Source organism: Scyliorhinus torazame, chromosome 25 (assembly GCF_047496885.1).
Source record: "Scyliorhinus torazame isolate Kashiwa2021f chromosome 25, sScyTor2.1, whole genome shotgun sequence".
Classification (NCBI taxonomy): domain Eukaryota; kingdom Metazoa; phylum Chordata; class Chondrichthyes; order Carcharhiniformes; family Scyliorhinidae; genus Scyliorhinus; species Scyliorhinus torazame.
This window is the reverse complement of record NC_092731.1, coordinates 39,775,000-39,796,993: the sequence shown is the minus strand read 5'-3', so window position 1 is coordinate 39,796,993 and position 21,994 is coordinate 39,775,000. Positions and strand designations below refer to the sequence as shown.

At 46.6% G+C, this 21,994-nt stretch overlaps 1 protein-coding gene across 1 annotated transcript in view; it reads left to right on the top strand.

Annotated features, from left to right (window-relative positions):
• LOC140402552 (uromodulin-like) overlaps nucleotides 1-17,208 on the top strand; it is an 84,772-nt gene extending 67,564 nt beyond the window's left edge. The window contains exons 6-7 of the mRNA XM_072490403.1: nucleotides 14,502-14,584; nucleotides 15,946-17,208. Coding sequence (XP_072346504.1) covers nucleotides 14,502-14,584; nucleotides 15,946-16,011 — 149 coding nt within the window. The 3' untranslated portion in view covers nucleotides 16,012-17,208. The remainder of the gene's footprint in view (nucleotides 1-14,501; nucleotides 14,585-15,945) is intronic.
• The last annotated feature ends 4,786 nt before the right edge of the window (nucleotides 17,209-21,994 follow it).

The following is a 21,994-nucleotide window of genomic DNA, read 5'->3' as shown; positions in this document are numbered from 1 at the left end:
TGGCTGTCTCTCTCTGTCTCACACACATTCTGTCTATCTTGCTGTCTCTCTCTCTCACACACATTGTCTCTATCTTGCTGTCTCTCTCTCTCACACACATTCTCTCTATCTTGCTGTCTCTCTCTCTCACACACATTCTCTCTATCTTGCTGTCTCTATCTCTCACACATTCTCTCTATCTTGCTGTCTCCCTCTCTCACATGCATTCTCTCTAACTTGCTGTCTCTCTCTCTCACACACATTCTCTCTATCTTGCTCTCCCTCACACTCACACTCTCTCTATCTTGCTGTCTCTCTCTCACACACACACATTCTCTCTATCTTGCTGTCTCTATCTCTCACACATTCTCTCTATCTTGCTGTCTCTCTCTCACACACATTCTCTCTATCTTGCTGTCTCTCTCTCTCACACACATTCTCTCTATCTTGCTGTCTCTATCTCTCACACATTCTCTCTATCTTGCTGTCTCTCTCTCACACACATTCTCTCTATCTTGCTGTCTCCCTCTCTCACATGCATTCTCTCTAACTTGCTGTCTCTCTCTCTCACACACATTCTCTCTATCTTGCTGTCTCTCTCTCTCACACACACATTCTCTCTATCTTGCTGTCTCTCTCTCTCAGACACATTCTCTCTATCTTGCTGTCTCTCTCTGACACACACACATTCTCTCTATCTTGCTGTCTCTCTCTCACACACATTCTCTCTATCTTGCTGTCTCTCTCTGACACACACACATTCTCTCTATCTTGCTGTCTCTCTCTCACACACATTCTCTCTATCTTGCTGTCTCTCTCACACGCACACATTCTCTCTATCTTGCTGTCTCTCTCTCTCACACACATTCTCTCTATCTTGCTGTCTCTCTCTCTCACACGCATTCGCTATATCTTGCTGTCTCTCTCACACACACACATTCTCTCTATCTTGCTGTCTCTCTCTGACACACACACATTCTCTCTATCTTGCTGTCTCTCTCTCACACACATTCTCTCTATCTTGCTGTCTCTCTCTCTCACACGCATTCGCTCTATCTTGCTGTCTCTCTCACACGCACACATTCTCTCTATCTTGCTGTCTCTCTCTCTCACACACATTCTCTCTATCTTGATGTCTCTCTCACACACACATTCTCTCTATCTTGCTGTCTCTCTCACACACACACATTCTCTCTATCTTGCTGTCTCTCTCACACACACATTCTCTCTATCTTGCTGTCTCTCTCACACACACACACATTCTCTCTATCTTGCGGTCTCTCTCTCTCAGACACATTCTCTCTATCTTGCGGTCTCTCTCTCTCACACACATTCTCTCTATCTTGCTGTCTCTCTCTCTCAGACACATTCTCTCTATCTTGCTGTCTCTCTCTCACACACAAATTCTCTCTTTCTTACTGTCTCTCTCTCTCACACATTCTCTCTATCTTGCTCTCTCTCACACACACATTCTCTCTATCTTGCTGTCTCTCTCTCTCTCACACATTCTCTCTATCTTGCTGTCTCTCTCTCACACACAAATTCTCTCTTTCTTACTGTCTCTCTCTCTCACACATTCTCTCTATCTTGCTGTCTCTCTCTCACACACACACACATTCTCTCTATCTTGCTGTCTCTCTCTCACACACACACTCTCTCTATCTTGCTGTCTCTCTCTCACACACACATTCTCTCTATCTTGCTGTCTCTCTCTCACACATTTTATCTCTATCTTGCTGTCTCTCTCACACTCACATTTTCTCTATCTTACTGTCTCTCTCTCACACACACACACGTTCTCTCTATCTTGCTGTCTTTCACTCTAACACACATTCTCTCTATCTTGCTGTCTCTCACTCTCACACACATTCTCTCTATCTTGCTGTCTCTCTCTCTCACACATTCTCTCTATCTTGCTGTCTCTCTCACACACACACATTCTCTCTATCTTGCTGTCCCTCTCTCACACACACATTCTCTCTATCTTGCTGTCTCTCTCTCACACACACATTCTCTCTATCTTGCTGTCTCTCTCTCTCACACACATTGTCTCTATCTTGCTGTCTCTCTCTCTCACACACATTCTCTCTATCTTGCTGTCTCTCTCTCTCACACACATTCTCTCTATCTTGCTGTCTCTATCTCTCACACATTCTCTCTATCTTGCTGTCTCTCTCTCTCACACGCATTCTCTCTAACTTGCTGTCTCTCTCACACACATTCTCTCTATCTTGCTCTCCCTCACACTCACACTCTCTCTATCTTGCTGTCTCTCTCTCACACACACACATTCTCTCTATCTTGCTGTCTCTCTCTCTCACACACATTCTCTATATCTTGCTGTCTCTCTCTCTCAGACACATTCTCTCTATCTTGCGGTCTCTCTCTCTCACACACATTCTCTCTATCTTGCTGTCTCTCTCACACACAAATTCTCTCTTTCTTACTGTCTCTCTCTCTCACACATTCTCTCTATCTTGCTGTCTCTCACACAAACATTCTTCCTATCTTGCTGTCTCTCTCTCACACACACACATTCTCTCTATCTTGCTGTCTCTCTCTGACACACACACATTCTCTCTATCTTGCTGTCTCTCTCTCTCACACACATTCTCTCTATCTTGCTGTCTGTCTCTCACACAAACATTCTTCCTATCTTGCTGTCTCTCTCTCACACACACACATTCTCTCTATCTTGCTGTCTCTCTCTGACACACACACATTCTCTCTATCTTGCTGTCTCTCTCTCTCACACACATTCTCTCTATCTTGCAGTCTGTCTCTCACACAAACATTCTTCCTATTTTGCTGTCTCTCTCTCACACACACACATTCTCTCTATCTTGCTGTCTCTCTCTGACACACACACATTCTCTCTATCTTGCTGTCTCTCTCTCTCACACACACACTCTCTATCTTGCTGTCTCTCTCTCTCACACACACACACATTCTCTCTAGCTTGCTGTCTCTCTCTCACACACACGCATTCTCTCTATCTTGCTGTCTCTCTCACACGCACACATTCTCTCTATCTTGCTGTCTCTCACACACACACTCTCTATCTTGCTCTCTCTCTCACACACACACACACATTCTCTCTATCTTGCTGTCTCTCTCACACGCACACATTCTCTCTATCTCGCTGTCTCTCTCTCACACACATTCTCTCTATCTTGCTGTCTCTCTCACACGCACACATTCTCTCTATCTTGCTGTCTCTCTCACACACACACACATTTTCTCTATCTTGCTGTCTCTCTCTGACACACACACATTCTCTCTATCTTGCTGTCTCTCTCTCTCACACACATTCTCTCTATCTTGCTGTCTCTCTCTCACACACACATTCTCTCTATCTTGCTGTCTCTCTCTGACACACACACATTCTCTCTATTTTGCTCTCTCTCTCACACACACACGCATTCTCTCTATCTTGCTGTTTCTCTCTCACACACACACATTCTCTCTATATTTCTGTCTCTCTCTCACACACATTCTCTCTATCTTGCTGTCTCTCTCACACGCACACATTCTCTCTATCTTGCTGTCTCTCTCTCACACACACACACATTCTCTCTATCTTGCTCTCTCTCTCTCACACACACACGCATTCTCTCTATCTTGCGGTCTCTCTCTATCACACACACACACATTCTCTCTATCTTGCTGTCTCTCTCACACACACATTCTCTCTATCTTGCTCTCTCTCTCTCACACACACACGCATTCTCTCTATCTTGCTGTCTCTCTCTCATACACACACACATTCTCTCTATCTTGCTCTCTCTCTCTCAGACATATTCTCTCTATCTTGCGGTCTCTCTCTCTCACACACATTCTCTCTATCTTGCTGTCTCTCTCTCTCAGACACATTCTCTCTATCTTGCGGTCTCTCTCTCTCACACACATTCTCTCTATCTTGCTGTCTCTCTCTCACATACACACACATTCTCTCTATCTTGCTGTCTCTCTCTCACACACACACTCTCTCTATCTTGCTGTCTCTCTCTCACACACACATTCTCTCTATCTTGCTGTCTCTCTCTCACACATTTTATCTCTATCTTGCTGTCTCTCTCTCACACACTCACATTCTCTCTATCTTGCTGTCTCTCTCTCTCACACACATTCTCTCTATCTTGCTGTCTCTCTCTCTCAGACACATTCTCTCTATCTTGCGGTCTCTCTCTCACACACAAATTCTCTCTTTCTTACTGTCTCTCTCTCACACATTCTCTCTATCTTGCTGTCTCTCTCACACACACATTCTCTCTATCTTGCTGTCTCTCTCTCTCTCACACACATTCTCTCTATCTTGCTGTCTCTCTCTCACACACATTCTCTCTATCTTGCTGTCTCTCTCTCACACACAAATTCTCTCTTTCTTACTGTCTCTCTCTCTCACACATTCTCTCTATCTTGCTCTCCCTCACACTCACACTCTCTCTATCTTGCTGTCTCTCTCTCACACACACACATTCTCTCTATCTTGCTGTCTCTCTGACACACACACATTCTCTCTATCTTGCTGTCTCTCTCTCTCACACACATTCTCTCTATCTTGCTGTCTCTCTCTCACACACATTCTCTCTATCTTGCTGTCTCTCACACACACACTCTCTATCTTGCTCTCTCTCTCACACACACACACATTCTCTCTATCTTGCTGTCTCTCTCACACGCACACATTCTCTCTATCTTGCTGTTTCTCTCTCACACACATTCTCTCTATCTTGCTGTCTCTCACACACACACTCTCTATCTTGCTCTCTCTCTCACACACACACACATTCTCTCTATCTTGCTGTCTCTCTCACACGCACACATTCTCTCTATCTTGCTGTTTCTCTCTTACACACATTCTCTCTATCTTGCTGTCTCTCTCTCACACGCATTCTCTCTATCTTGCTGTCTCTCACACACACACACGCATTCTCTCTATCTTGCTGTCTCTCTCTCTCTCACACACATTCTCTCTATCTTGCTGTCTCTCTCACACACACATTCTCTCTATCTTGCTGTCTCTCTCTCTCACACACACACACACTCTCTCTATCTTGCTGTCTCTCTCACACACACACACATTCTCTCTATCTTGCTGTCTCTCTCACACACACATTCTCTCTATCTTGCTGTCTCTCTCTCTCACACACACACACATTCTCTCGATCTTGCTGTCTCTCTCTCACACACACACTCTCTCTATCTTGCTGTCTCTCTCTCTCACACATATTCTCTCTATCTTGCTGTCTCTCTCTCACACATTTTATCTCTATCTTGCTGTCTCTCTCTCACACACACATTCTCTCTATCTTGCTGTCTCTCTCTCTCACACATATTCTCTCTATCTTGCTGTCTCTCTCTCACACATTTTATCTCTATCTTGCTGTCTCTCTCACACTCACATTTTCTCTATCTTACTGTCTCTCTCTCACACACACACACGTTCTCTCTATCTTGCTGTCTTTCACTCTCACACACATTCTCTCTATCTTGCTGTCTCTCTCTCTGACACATTCTCTCTATATTGCTGTCTCTCTCACACACACACATTCTCTCTATCTGGCTGTCTCTCTCTGTCTCACACACATTCTCTCTATCTTGCTGTCTCTCTCTCACACACACATTCTCTCTATCTTGCTGTCTCTCTGTCTCACACTCATTCTCTCTATCTTGCTGTCTCTCTCTCACACACACATTCTCTCTATCTTGCTGTCTCTCTCTCTCACACACATTCTCTCTATCTTGCTGTCTCTCTCTCTCACACACATTCTCTCTATCTTGCTGTCTCTATCTCTCACACATTCTCTCTATCTTGCTGTCTCTCTCTCTCACACGCATTCTCTATAACTTGCTGTCTCCCTCTCTCACACACATTCTCTCTATCTTGCTCTCCCTCACACTCACACTCTCTCTATCTTGCTGTCTCTCTCTCACACACACACATTCTCTCTATCTTGCTGTCTCTCTCTCTCACACACATTCTCTCTATCTTGCTGTCTCTCTCTCTCAGACACATTCTCTCTATCTTGCGGTCTCTCTCTCTCACACACATTCTCTCTATCTTGCTGTCTCTCTCTCACACACAAATTCTCTCTTTCTTACTGTCTCTCTCTCTCACACATTCTCTCTATCTTGCTCTCTCTCTCACACACACATTCTCTCTATCTTGCTGTCTCTCTCTCACACACACACATTCTCTCTATCTTGCTGTTTCTCTCTCACACACATTCTCTCTATCTTGCTGTCTCTCTCACACGCACACATTCTCTCTATCTTGCTGTTTCTCTCTCACACACATTCTCTCTATGTTGCTGTCTCTCTCTCACACGCATTCTCTCTATCTTGCTGTCTCTCTCACACACACACACATTCTCTCTATCTTGCTGTCTCTCTCTCACACACACACACATTCTCTCTATCTTGCTGTCTCTCTCACACACACACATTCTCTCTATCTTGCTGCCTCGCTCTCACACACATTCTCTCTATCTTGCTGTCTCTCTCACACGCATTCTCTCTATCTTGCTGTCTCTCTCACACACACATTCTCTCTATCTTGCTGTCTCTCTCACACACACACACATTCTCTCTATCTTGCTGTCTCTCTCTCACACACACATTCTCTCTATCTTGCTGTCTCTCTCTCACACACATTCTCTCTATCTTGCTGTCTCTCTCACACACACACACATTCTCTCTATCTTGCTGTCTCTCTCTCACACACACATTCTCTCTATCTTGCTGTCTCTCTCTCACACACATTCTCTCTATCTTGCTGTCTCTCTCTCACACATTCTCTCTATCTTGCTGTCTCTCTCTCTCAGACACATTCTCTCTATCTTGCGGTCTCTCTCACACACTCATTCTCTCTATCTTGCTCTCTCTCTCACACACACATTCTCTCTATCTTGCTGTCTCTCTCTCACACACAAATTCTCTCTTTCTTACTGTCTCTCTCTCTCACACATTCTCTCTATCTTGCTGTCTCTCTCTCTCTCACACATTCTCTCTATCTTGCTATCTCTCTCTCTCACACACATTCTCTCTATCTTGCTGTCTCTCTCTCACACACAAATTCTCTCTTTCTTACTGTCTCTCTCACACATTCTCTCTATCTTGCTCTCTCTCTCACACACACATTCTCTCTATCTTGCTGTCTCTCTCTCTCACACACATTCTCTCTATCTTGCTGTCTGTCTCTCACACATACATTCTTCCTATCTTGCTGTCTCTCTCTCACACACACACATTCTCTCTATCTTGCTGTCTCTCTCTGACACACACACATTCTCTCTATCTTGCTGTCTCTCTCTCACACACATTCTCTCTATCTTGCTGTCTCTCTCTCACACACATTCTCTCTATCTTGCTGTCTCTCTCTCACACACACATTCTCTCTATCTTGCTCTCTCTCTCACACTCACATTCTCTCTATCTTGCTGTCTCTCTCTCTCACACACATTCTCTCTATCTTGCTGTCTGTCTCTCACACATACATTCTTCCTATCTTGCTGTCTCTCTCTCACACACACACATTCTCTCTATCTTGCTGTCTCTCTCACACACACACACATTCTCTCTATCTTGCTGTCTCTCTCACACGCACACATTCTCTCTATCTTGCTGTCTCTCTCACACACACACATTCTCTCTATCTTGCTGTCTCTCTCACACACACACACATTCTCTCTATCTTGCTGTCTCTCTCTCACACACACATTCTCTCTATGTTGCTGTCTCTCTCTCTCACACACATTCTCTCTATCTTGCTGTCTGTCTCTCACACACACATTCTTCCTATCTTGCTGTCTCTCTCTCACACACACACATTCTCTCTATCTTGCTGTCTCTCTCTGACACACACACATTCTCTCTATCTTGTTGTCTCTCTCACACGCACACATTCTCTCTATCTTGCTGTCTCTCTCACACACACACTCTCTATCTTGCTCTCTCTCTCACACACACACGCATTCTCTCTATCTTGCTGTCTCTCTCTCACATACATTCTCTCTATCTTGCTGTCTCTCTCACACGCACACATTCTCTCTATCTTGCTGTTTCTCTCTCACACACATTCTCTCTATATTGCTGTCTCTCTCTCACACACATTCTCTCTATCTTGCTGTCTCTCTCACACGCACACATTTTCTCTATCTTGCTGTTTCTCTCTCACACACATTCTCTCTATCTTGCTGTCTCTCTCTCACACACATTCTCTCTATCTTGCTGTCTCTCTCACACGCACACATTCTCTCTATCTTGCTGTTTCTCTCTCACACACATTCTCTCTATATTGCTGTCTCTCTCTCACACACATTCTCTCTATCTTGCTGTCTCTCTCACACGCACACATTCTCTCTATCTCGCTGTCTCTCTCACACACACATTCTCTCTATCTTGCTGTCTCTCTCTCACACACACACATTCTCTCTATCTTGCTGTTTCTCTCTCACACACATTCTCTCTATATTGCTGTCTCTCTCTCACACACATTCTATCTATCTTGCTGTCTCTCTCACACGAACACATTCTCTCTATCTTGCTGTTTCTCTCTCACACACATTCTCTCTATCTTGCTGTCTCTCTCACACGCACACATTCTCTCTATCTTGCTGTTTCTCTCTCACACACATTCTCTCTATCTTGCTGTCTCTCTCACACGCACACATTCTCTCTATCTCGCTGTCTCTCTCACACACACATTCTCTCTATCTTGCTGTCTCTCTCTCACACACACACATTCTCTCTATCTTGCTGTTTCTCTCTCACACACATTCTCTCTATATTGCTGTCTCTCTCTCACACACATTCTCTCTATCTTGCTGTCTCTCTCACACGCACACATTCTCTCTATCTTGCTGTTTCTCTCTCACACACATTCTCTCTATATTGCTGTCTCTCTCTCACACACATTCTCTCTATCTTGCTGTCTCTCTCACACGCACACATTCTCTCTATCTTGCTGTTTCTCTCTCACACACATTCTCTCTATCTTGCTGTCTCTCTCACACACACATTCTCTCTATCTTGCTGTCTCTCTCACACACACACACATTCTCTCTATCTTGCTGTCTCTCTCACACACACATTCTCTCTATCTCGCTCTCTCACACACACACATTCTCTCTATCTTGCTGTCTCTCTCACACACACACGCATTCTCTCTATCTTGCTGTCTCTCTCACACACACACGCATTCTCTCTATCTTGCTGTCTCACACACACATTCTCTCTATCTTGCTGTCTCTCTCACACACACACACATTCTCTCTATCTTGCTGTCTCTCTCACACACACATTCTCTCTATCTTGCTGTCTCTCTCTCTCACACACACACATTCTCCCTATCTTGCTGTCTCTCTCTCTCAGACACATTCTCTCTATCTTGCTGTCTCTCTCTCTCACACACATTCTCTCTATCTTGCTGTCTCTCTCTCTCAGACACATTCTCTCTATCTTGCGGTCTCTCTTTCACACACATTCTCCCTATCTTGCGGTCTCTCTCTCTCACACACATTCTCTCTATCTTGCTGTCTCTCTCTCACACACAAATTCTCTCTTTCTTACTGTCTCTCTCTCTCACACATTCTCTCTATCTTGCTCTCTCTCTCACACACATTCTCTCTATCTTGCTGTCTCTCTCTCTCACACACATTCTCTCTATCTTGCTGTCTGTCTCTCACACACACATTCTTCCTATCTTGCTGTCTCTCTCACACACACACACATTCTCTCTATCTTGCTGTCTCTCTCTGACACACACACATTCTCTCTATCTTGCTGTCTCTCTCACACACATTCTCTCTATCTTGCTGTCTCTCTCTCACACACATTCTCTCTATCTTGCTGTCTCTCACACACACACTGTCTATCTTGCTGTCTCTCTCACACACACACATTCTCTCTATCTTGCTGTCTCTATCTCACACACACACACATTCTCTCTATCTTGCTGTCTGTCTCTCACACACACATTCTTTCTACCTTGCTGTCTCTCTCACACGCACACATTCTCTCTATCTTGCTGTTTCTCTCTCACACACATTCTCTCTATATTGCTGTCTCTCTCTCTCACACACACATTCTCTCTATGTTGCTGTCTCTCTCTCACACGCATTCTCTCTATCTTGCTGTCTCTCTCACACACATTCTCTCTATCTTTCTGTCTCTCTCACACACACACACATTCTCTCTATCTTGCTGTCTCTCTCACACACACACATTCTCTCTATCTTGCTGTCTCTCTCTCACACACACACACATTCTCTCTATCTTGCTGTCTCTCTCTCACACATTTTATCTCTATCTTGCTGTCTCTCTCACACTCACATTTTCTCTATCTTACTGTCTCTCTCTCACACACACACACGTTCTCTCTATCTTGCTGTCTTTCACTCTCACACACATTCTCTCTATCTTGCTGTCTCTCTCTCACACACATTCTCTCTATCTTGCTGTCTCTCTCTCTCTCACACATTCTCTCTATCTTGCTGTCTCTCTCTCTTACACACATTCTCTCTATCTTGCTGTCTCTCTCTCTCACACACATTCTCTCTATCTTGCTGTCTCTCTCTCTCACACATTCTCTCTATCTTGCTGTCTCTCTCACACACACACATTCTCTCTATCTTGCTGTCTCTCTCTCACACACACATTCTCTCTATCTTGCTGTCTCTCTCTCACACACATTCTCTCTATCTTGCTGTCTCTCTCTCTCACACACATTCTCTCTATCTTGCTGTCTCTCTCTCTCACACACATTCTCTCTATCTTGCTGTCTCTCTCTCTCACACGCATTCTCTCTAACTTGCTGTCTCTCTCTCTCACACACATTCTCTCTATCTTGCTCTCCCTCACACTCACACTCTCTCTATCTTGCTGTCTCTCTCTCACACACACACATTCTCTCTATCTTGCTGCTTCTCTCTCTCACACACATTCTCTCTATCTTGCTGTCTCTCTCTCTCAGACACATTCTCTCTATCTTGCGGTCTCTCTCTCACACACATTCTCTCTATCTTGCTGTCTCTCTCTCACACACAAATTCTCTCTTTCTTACTGTCTCTCTCTCTCACACATTCTCTCTATCTTGCTCTCTCTCTCACACACACATTCTCTCTATCTTGCTGTCTCTCTCTCTCACACACATTCTCTCTATCTTGCTGTCTGTCTCTCACACACACATTCTTCCTATCTTGCTGTCTCTCTCTCACACACACACATTCTCTCTATCTTGCTGTCTCTCTCTGACACACACACATTCTCTCTATCTTGCTGTCTCTCTCTCTCACACACATTCTCTCTATCTTGCTGTCTCTCACACACACACTCTCTATCTTGCTCTCTCTCTCACACACACACACATTCTCTCTATCTTGCTGTCTCTCTCACACGCACACATTCTCTCTATCTTGCTGTTTCTCTCTCACACACATTCTCTCTATGTTGCTGTCTCTCTCTCACACGCATTCTCTCTATCTTGCTGTCTCTCACACACACACACGCATTCTCTCTATCTTGCTGTCTCTCTCACACACATTCTCTCTATCTTGCTGTCTCTCTCACACACACACACATTCTCTCTATCTTGCTGTCTCTCTCTCACACACACACATTCTCTCTATCTTGCTGTCTCACTCTCACACACACACTCTCTCTATCTTGCTGTCTCTCTCTCTCACACACACACATTCTCTCTATCTTGCTGTCCCTCTCTCACACACACACTCTCTCTATCTTGCTGTCTCTCTCTCACACACACATTCTCTCTATCTTGCTCTCTCTGACACACACACATTCTCTCTATCTTGCTGTCTCTCTCTCTCACTCACATTCTCTCTATCTTGCTGTCATTCTCTCTCACACACATTCTCTCTATCTTGCTGTCTCTCTCTCACACACATTCTCTCTATCTTGCTGTCTCTCTCACACACATTCTCTCTATCTTGTTGTCTCTCTCACACGCACATTCTCTCTATCTTGCTGTCTCTCTCACACACACATTCTCTCTATCTTGCTGTCTCTCTCTCTCACACACATTCTCTCTATCTTGCTGTCTCTCTCACACACACACACATTCTCTCTATCTTGCTGTCTCTTTCTCTCACACACATTCTCTCTATCTTGCTGTCTCTCACACACACATTCTCTCTATCTTGCTGTCTCTCACACACACACACTCATTCTTTCTATCTTGCTGTCTCTCACACACATTCTCTCTATCTTGCTGTCTCTCTCTCTCTCACACACATTCACTTTCTTGCTGTCTCTCTCACACACACACATTCTCTCTATCTTGCTGTCTCTCTCTCTCACACACATTCTCTCTATCTTGCTGTCTCTCACACACACATTCTCTCTATCTTGCTGTCTCTCTCTCACACACACATTCTCTCTATCTCGCTGTCTCTCTCTCTCACACATTCTCTCTATCTTGCTGTCTCTCTCTCTCACACACATTCTCTCTATCTTGCTGTCCCTCTCACACACACATTCTCTCTATCTTGCTGTCTCTCTCTCTCTCTCACACATTCTCTCTATCTTGCTGTCTCTCTCTCACACACTCACATTCTCTCTATCTTGCTGTCTCTCTCTCTCTCACACATTCTCTCTCTCTTGCTGTCTCTCTCTCTCACACATTCTCTCTATCTTGCTGTCTCTCTCTCACACACACACATTCTCTCTATCTTGCTGTCTCTCTCTCACACACATTCTCTCTATCTTGCTGTCTGTCTCACACACACGCATTCTCTCTATCTTGCTGTCTCTCTCTCACACACACACATTCTCTCTATCTTGCTGTCTCTCTCTGACACACACACATTCTCTCTATCTTGCTGTCTCTCTCTCTCACTCACATTCTCTCTATCTTGCTGTCTCTCTCTCTCACACACATTCTCTCTATCTTGCTGTCTCTCTCTCACACACATTCTCTCTATCTTGCTGTCTCTCTCACACACATTCTCTCTATCTTTTTGTCTCTCACACACACATTCTCTCTATCTTGCTGTCTCTCTCACACACACATTCTCTCTATCTTGCTGTCTGTCTCTCACACACATTCTCTCTATCTTGCTGTCTCTCTCACACACACACACATTCTATCTATCTTGCTGTCTCTCTCTCTCACACACACATTCTCTCTATCTTGCTGTCTCTCTCTCTCTCTCACACATTCTCTCTATCTTGTTGTCTCTCTCACACACACACACATTCTCTCTATCTTGCTGTCTCTCTCTCACACACATTCTCTCTATCTTGCTGTCTCTCACACACACATTCTCTCTATCTTGCTGTCTCTCTCTCTCACACACATTCTCTCTATCTTTCTGTCTCTCTCTCTCTCACACACATTCACTTTCTTGCTGTCTCTCTCACACACACACACATTCTCTCTATCTTGCTGTCTCTCTCACACACACACACATTCTCTCTATCTTGCTGTCTCTCTCTCTCACACACATTCTCTCTATCTTGCTGTCTCTCTCACACACACACACATTCTCTCTATCTTGCTGTCTCTCTCTCTCTCACACACATTCTCTCTATCTTGCTGTCTCTCTCTCTCTCTCTCTCACGCATTCTCTCTATCTTGCTGTCTCTCTCACACACACACATTCTCTCTATCTTGCTGTCTCTCACACACACATTCTCTCTATCTCGCTGTCTCTCTCTCTCACACATTCTCTCTATCTTGCTGTCTCACTCTCTCACACACATTCTCTCTATCTTGCTGTCTCTCACACACACATTCTCTCTATGTTGCTGTCTCTCTCTCACACACATTCTCTCTATCTTGCTGTCTCTCTCACACATTCTCTCTATCTTGCTGTCTCTCTCTCACACACACATTCTCTCTATCTTGCTGTCTCTCTCACACATTCTCTCTATCTTGCTGTCTCCCACACACACACATTCTCTCTATCTTGCTGTCTCTCTCTCTCACACACATTCTCTCTGTCTCGCTGTCTCTCTCTCACACATTCTCTCTATCTTGCTGTCTCTCTCTCTCACACACATTCTCTCTATCTCGCTGTCTCTCTCACACACACATTCTCTCTATCTTGCTGTCTCTCTCACACACACATTCTCTCTATCTTGCTGTCTCTCTCACACACATTCTCTCTATCTCGCTGTCTCTCTCTCACACATTCTCTCTATCTTGCTGTCTCTCTCTCTCACACACATTCTCTCTATCTTGCTGTCTCTCTCTCACACACATTCTCTCTATCTTGCTGTCTCTCTCTCACACACACATTCTCTCTATCTTGCTGTCTCTCTCTCTCACACACATTCTCTCTATCTTGCTGTCTCTCTCTCTCAGACACATTCTCTCTATCTTGCTGTCTCTCTCTCTCACACACATTCTCTCTATCTCGCTGTCTCTCTCAAACACACATTCTCCAAACAGACCTGTTGGACTTTAACCTGATGATGTCAGACTTCTTGCTGTGCACACACATTCGGAGCTGTGATTAGTGTGTTTAACATTCTCATGCTGTGATTGTTGTCTTTAGGAGTTAACGGCAAAGAGTTTAAACTGGTGATCAAATTAATGGGAGACTTTGATCTTGCATCGATTCAGAAAATCATTCTGGAGGTGAGAAACTGTTTTGCGATTAAATATTGACACCAACACCTGCCTCTCACTGTCTGAATTCAGAGATCAGGAGTCTCCACGTCACATACAGCTGCTCCACTCCCCCTCTGCTCACCCTCATATTACCCAGGCAGCCCTCCTATCCCCTGGAACAGGTTTGATGGGCTGAGTGGCCTCCCCCTGTTGTTGTGTTGGTGTCAGAGCCTCGACAGTGTAACTAAAGCAGGGGCTTTGTCACAGTCAGTCCCATTGGGCTGATCTCCTCACACAACACGGGGCAGAATGAGGTGTGAAGCAGTCCCACATTGCACTGCTGACCCCGGGGTCACCCCCTCTCTCCCTCTCTCTGTCATTCTCTGTCTCTGCATCTTTCCCTCACTCTCTCACACACTCTGTCTATCCCTGCTGCTGCCTCACTCTCTGTCTGTCCTCTGTCTCTCTCTCTCACACACTCCCTCTCTCACCATCTCTCTCTCTCTCTCTCTCTCAATCTCTTGCTTTGTCTCCATCTGCCCATCTTTTACTTTCTGTTATGTATCAGAGTAACAGCATTGGCTGGTGTAATATAACAACCGAATCCCTCGAATCGCGACAGTGCCGAGGGAGGCCATTCAGCCCATCATGTCTGCACCGAGCCTCGGGATGAGCTCCCTATCTCGGCCCACTCCCCTGCCCTCTCCCCGTAGCCCCATAACCCCATCTAACCTGCACATCTTTGGACTGTGGGAGGACACCGCAGTACCCGGAGGAATCCCAAGCAGACACGGGGAGAACGTGCAAACTCCACACAGTCACCCGAGGCTGGAATTGAACCCGGGTCGCTGGTGCTGTGAGGCGGCAGTGCTAACCACTGTGCCGCCGTGCCACCCACGTGTTAATGTCACGTGTTACGCAATGACATAATCGGAGCGCTCTGTGGGCTTTTGTGAAGTTCACCAGTGTGCCCTGTCTGAGCAGCATTTTGTAAATAAACCCCTTGCACCGTGTGTCACCTCGGATTCTCTCGCTTTGGGGCTACAACAAAGAATATAACACCTTCTCTCTCTCTCTCTCTCTCTGCTCCTGTCTACCCACTCTCTCTCTCCTTCCTTCTTTCCACTCCAGTCTCTCTCTCTCTGCCTGATTCTGTCTCCCACTTTCTCTGTTACTCTCACAGCCTCTCCCACACTGTCTGTCCCTGAATCCATTTCTCCCTCGGATCTTTCCATTCCAAATATTGGCAGCAATTTGCCCCGTTCCTTGCAGCCTGTGCCGTTCCAGCCAGTGATTGGCAGTGAAGGTGGCTTTTTGTCCCCAAACACTACCCCACATTCCCCCCACCCTCACTGCAATATTAACCATTTCTCCTGTCTGTGATGTAGCTGAAGCTGTCGCTCAGGAATCGATTCCCGGATCTGGACCTTCATTTGAGTGTCGGAGACGATTAGCTCTGGGCTGTGGCTGCTCCAGAAGATTGAGGGTGATGAATTGTACCAGTGAGCACCTTGTGACCTGTGTGTTCACAGCTTGGCTCAGTAATAGCTTTCCAATGTTCAGCAGCGAGCAAAGGGTTAATCGCTCGCTGTGTTAATGTTACATCGTGATTGATTCTTCTTCATATTGGGGAATGTGGGAGCTTTTAGTTTTTGCTTTGTGGAATAGGGAATTATAACGTCCATGTGGAACTCCTGACCACTGGGCTGTGGGACAGAGACTGACCCCAAATGACCCTTTTTAACCTTCTGCTGAATGAGAGGATTTTATAAAGATCTGTGTCCAGTTGCTGAATTCAGAGATTTGTCAGCAGCGAGAATGGGTGTCCAGACAACAGTGAATCCCAGCACAATCTCTGGGTAGATATCATCCTTTCCCTCAGGGTTCCTCGACAATGGTGTTGTTGGGACAGAATAAAATCCAGGATTCTTGTTTCCTTCACAGAAACACATTCTGTTGATCAAAGTGAAATATTTGATAACTGATCCCAGGAGCCCAATGAAACAAGGGAGGGGATCAGCTTTTCCGATATGGGTCCAATCAGATCCTCCTTATCTGGAGGAGCGATATTCCTGATGGAGCAGAGAGCAATGTGTTCCCACCGTCACTCATGTCAACCAATAGACCCGGTGGAAATGTCCTGTTGGTCACAACTGTGCAGCGTGAAGCTGGAACCTGCTCGTGTGAGGGAGCCATGATCAGGACTAATATCCGGGAAAACTCCTGCAGACACTGAACTCTCAGCCAGTCAGGCAGCGGCTGTGGAGAAAACCCCAGTTTCCTGTTTGAGCGCAATGCTTTGGCTCCTGACCCTGAAACAGTAACTGGGATTCTCTCCACAGTTACTGCCTGACCGCCTCAGCATTTACAGCTCACTGGTTTGTCTCTTGTTTCTATTACACAATCAGGTCTGTGAGCTTCCCATTAATGGACTTTCACAGCCACAAACCTGTGGTCAGAAAGGTCTCGAATGAAGCAGTCGACTGTCCCGAGGATTGGGATTGTGGGGAGTTTGTTTCACTGAATATTAAGCTGAGAGTGTAAGATGTTCGAATCCCTCACCATCACATGTGGGCTGATCGGTTAAGCGGGTGTTTCAATGTTATTGCATGAAGTGTGTGCTCAATAAATCTATAAATGCTTGACCACAAGGTGTGAAAGGTGTTTCTGTTGGAGAAATGTACAGATGATCTGATTGGGAGTGAAAACCATCCTGGTCCAGATTGAAACTCATTCTGACGCTGAGACTGACATTTGGCTTGTTCCTCCCAGTGGGATCTTTCTGTGCCTCTGTCCTCCAGCTGCTTCATCTTCCTCTCTCTGCTTCAGCCTGGCATTTTCCCAGGGTCTCTGACAATGAAAGCTCGCAATTTTGAAGAACTAAAGGGATAGGAGCAGGAGGAGACCATTCGGCCCGTCAAGACTGTTCAGCCATTCAAAACCATCATGGCCGACCTTGGGCTTCACCTCCACTTTCCCGGGCCACTCCCAACAAAGAAATGTACAGCACAGGAACAGGCCCTTCGGCCCTCCAAGCCTGTGCCGACCATGCTGCCCGACTAAACTAAAATCTTCTACACTTCCTGGGCCCGTATCCCGCTATTCTCATCCTATTCATGTATTTGTCAAGATGCCCCTGAAACGTCCCTATCGTCCCTGCTTCCACCACCTCCTCCGGCAGCGAGTTCCAGGCACCCACTACCCTCTGTGTAGAAACTTCCCGCACACATCCCTTAATTTTGAGACCAACAATCTGTCTCTCCCCAGCCTGAAATGTCTTCAATGCTGGAGCTTCCACCACTCTCTGGAGTGGAGATCTTCAAAGATTCACAACACTTTGACAATAAATTTCTCCTCATCTCAGCCCGAAATGATCTGAGAATCTGTACTGACCCTCTGAACGAGGACCTTACCGATGCGCAATCCCCCATTCTGTCCCTGTAACCCCACTTAACCTGTTGGTCACTATAGCAGAATTTAGGCTGGCTAACCCATCTAACTGCACATCTATGGGCTGTGGGAGGAACCAGAGCACCCGGAGGAAACCCACGCAGACACGGGGAGAACGTGCAGACTCCACACACAAGGTTGGAGTGGATCCCAGGCCCCTGGCACTGTGATGGTGGGGTGGGGGGTACAGATGGTTTGGAGCAGAACGGCTCGGTGATGCTGTATGCTCTGGAATAGTGATCAGGTTTGGTATCTGATCCAATGCTTCATGTGGTCCAGTCTGGTGGAGGGTCACTAACCTTGTCCCTCCCTCGGCATCGCTTACTCTGAGTGAGCTGAGGAAAGTTGCCAGGTGATGACCATCTCCAATAATGTAACCATATATTCGATATACCATTGCTCAAACCTTCACTATCGACATCCAGTGAACTACCATTGACCAGAAACAGGACTGGGCTCGTCAGATAAACACTGTGACAGTAAGATCAAGTCAAAGACTGAGAATTGAGGCAATTAACTCATTTCCTAACTTTCCCAAAAGACAATGTGGTGAAGTACTCTCCACCTGCCTGGAGACACCATCCAGGAGAAAAGTCCTCTTGATCTGCACCTGATCCACCAAATGAAACATCTTTCCCTCCACCACTGACACAATGGCAGCGTATGGTCCATCGACAAGATGCATTGCAGCAAGTCACCAAGATATATTCAACCGAAAGTCAAAAACTGGGATTGAACCCGAATCCCGGGCGCTGTGAGGCAGCAGTGCTAACCACGGTGCCACCGTGCCGCTCCAATATTTTTTCAATCAGGTCCTCCCTCAGCCTTCTGTGCTCCCTCGAAAACAACCCCAGCCTAACCAGCCTCTCGACAGCTGAAACGCTCCAGCCTAGACAACATCCTGGTAAGTCTCCTCTGCTCCCTCTCCAGAGCAATCACTTCCTTTATACAGTGTGGGGGCCAGAACTGCACACACTGCTCCAGCTGGTGTCTGACTATTGTTTTATACGGCTCCATCATATCCTCCCTGTTCTTGTACTCTATACTCGGTTAATAAAGGCACGAGTCCCATCGGCCCTCTGAACCACATTGTCTACTTGTCCTGCTGTCTTCACAGATCTGTGACCCTGCACAGCAAGGTCACTCTGATCCTCTGATCCTGAGACTGTGTCCCGTGGTTTAGATTCCGAGACCAATGGAAACAATTTGTCAAAGCCTCTCGGAATCTTGTATGTTTCATTCTCTGAGCTTGGGAGAATATCGGCAGTTTTACTCTACCTCTAATCTCAGGATCAATCTATCCATCTTCACTGTTCCACCTCCAATACAGGTAAATCCTGGTGTAAATATGGAGACTGAGGCAGGAACGTTTCCAGAATTTGGCTGAGTGCAATGGTGAGATGCAAATGCAGCATTTATCCCACTGACGGTGATGATGGGAAAAGCCGTGTTTATCCCACTGACGGTGATGGTGGGAAAAGCCGTGTTTATCCCACTGACGGTGATGGTGGGAAAAGCCGTGTTTATCCCACTGACGGTGATGGTGGGAAAAGCCGTTTTTATCCCACTCACGGTGATGGTGGGAAAAGCCGTGTTTATCCCACTCACGGTGATGGTGGGAAAAGCCGTGTTTATCCCACTGACGGTGATGGTGGGAAAAGCTGTGTTTATCCCACTGACGGTGATGGTGGGAAAAGCCGTGTTTATCCCACTGACGGTGATGGTGGGAAAAGCCGTGTTTATCCCACTGACGGTGATGGTGGGAAAAGCCGTGTTTATCCCGCTCACGGTGATGGTGGGAAAAGCCGTGTTTATCCCACTGACGGTGATGCTGGGAAAAGCCGTGTTTATCCCACTGACGGTGATGATGGGAAAAACCGTGTTTATCCCACTGACGGTGATGGTGGGAAAAGCCGTGTTTATCCCACTGACGGTGATGGTGGGAAAAGCCGTGTTTCTCCCACTCACGGCGATGGTGGGAAAAGCCGTGTTTATCCCACTGACGGTGATGATGGGAAAAACCGTGTTTATCCCACTGACGGTGATGGTGGGAAAAGCCGTGTTTATCCCACTGACGGTGATGGTGGGAAAAGCCGTGTTTCTCCCACTCACGGCGATGGTGGGAAAAGCCGTGTTTATCCCACTGACGGTGATGGTGTGAAAAGCCGTGTTTATCCCACTCACGGTGATGGTGGGAAAAGCCGTGTTTATCCCACTGACGGTGATGGTGGGAAAAGCCGTGTTTATCCCACTCACGGTGATGGTGGGAAAAGCCGTGTTTATCCCACTGACGGTGATGGTGGGAAAAGCCGTGTTTATCCCACTGACGGTGATGGTGGGAAAAGCTGTGTTTATCCCACTGACGGTGATGGTGGGAAAAGCCGTGTTTATCCCACTGACGGTGATGGTGGGAAAAGCCGTGTTTATCCCACTGACGGTGATGGTGGGAAAAGCCGTGTTTATCCCGCTCACGGTGATGGTGGGAAAAGCCGTGTTTATCCCACTGACGGTGATGCTGGGAAAAGCCGTGTTTATCCCACTGACGGTGATGATGGGAAAAACCGTGTTTATCCCACTGACGGTGATGGTGGGAAAAGCCGTGTTTATCCCACTGACGGTGATGGTGGGAAAAGCCGTGTTTATCCCACTCACGGTGATGGTGGGAAAAGCCGTGTTTCTCCCACTCACGGCGATGGTGGGAAAAGCCGTGTTTATCCCACTGACGGTGATGGTGGGAAAAGCCGTGTTTATCCCACTCACGGTGATGGTGGGAAAAGCCGTGTTTATCCCACTGACGGTGATGGTGGGAAAAGCCGTGTTTATCCCGAGTCGGTGCTTTTTCATTAACTAAGTGTTAAGCTGCCTCTGACGTGAGGGATTTCACTTCTTGTTTTCGGCTCAGCTGACACAAAGACTCATGGAGACAGCACTCCAGTGCAATCACCTCCTTCCTGTCATGTGGCAACCAGAATGGCACACAGTGCTCCCGCTGTAGCCGCACCAAAGTTCGATGCAACTCCAACATGACTTCCATGCTTTTGTAATCTATGCCTCGATTGATAAAGACAAGTGATCCATGTGCCTTTTTCACCACCCTGTTAACCTGCCCCACTGCCTTCAGATATCTCGGGCCCAGGTATTTCAGAATCGCAGCTAATTCATATAAGCTGCCCTGCATGAATGTGTGAAGTCCCATTGGTACATGCATCCTGGGTGCTGTAATAATAAAAACCTGTATAACTCCTCCCCTTATGTCTCTCATTATATTTACAGTGTCCTGACACGCATGGCGACATTAGTAAACATGCGATCATTGATGTCCGTGTCAGCGATGTCCGGCTCCTTTTTTGTCGGCGATGAGGTTGATGTCAGTGGTTGCAACCAGAGATGGAATGGGGCCCCAAAGCGAGCTTGCAATAGAATTCTGCGGTATAAACAGTCTTCCAGCTCCTGGGCATTGGACTGCGGTGTGAGGATTGTGGAGGACTATCTTTCCCATCAATGTAATGGATCCTGACACGTTTATCGCCTGTGAGGCGCACGCTAAGGTCCCCCCACATCGGTGCTGCCTCTTGCAACAGAATCCATTTGGGCCGAGTAATATCCCACTGCCCTGAATCTGTCTCCATGTCGTTGGGCTACTACAGCATCTGGAATCCCATTATCCACAGTGATGTCACCCAGCCTCAGGGCGGGGCTTAGTGAGGTCACCCAGCCCCAGGGCGGGACTCTGTGAGGTCACCCAGCCCCAGGGTGGGGCTTAGTGAGGTCACCCAGCCCCGGGGAGGGGCTTAGTGTGGTCACCCAGCCCCAGGGCGGGGCTTAGTGAGGTCACCCAGCCCCAGGGCGGGGCTTAGTGAGGTCACCCAGCCTCAGGGCGGGGCTTAGTGAGGTCACCCAGCCCCAGGGCGGGACTTAATGAGGTCACCCAGCCTTAGAGTGGGGCTTAGTGATGTCACCCAGCCTCGGGGCGGGGCTTAGTGAGGT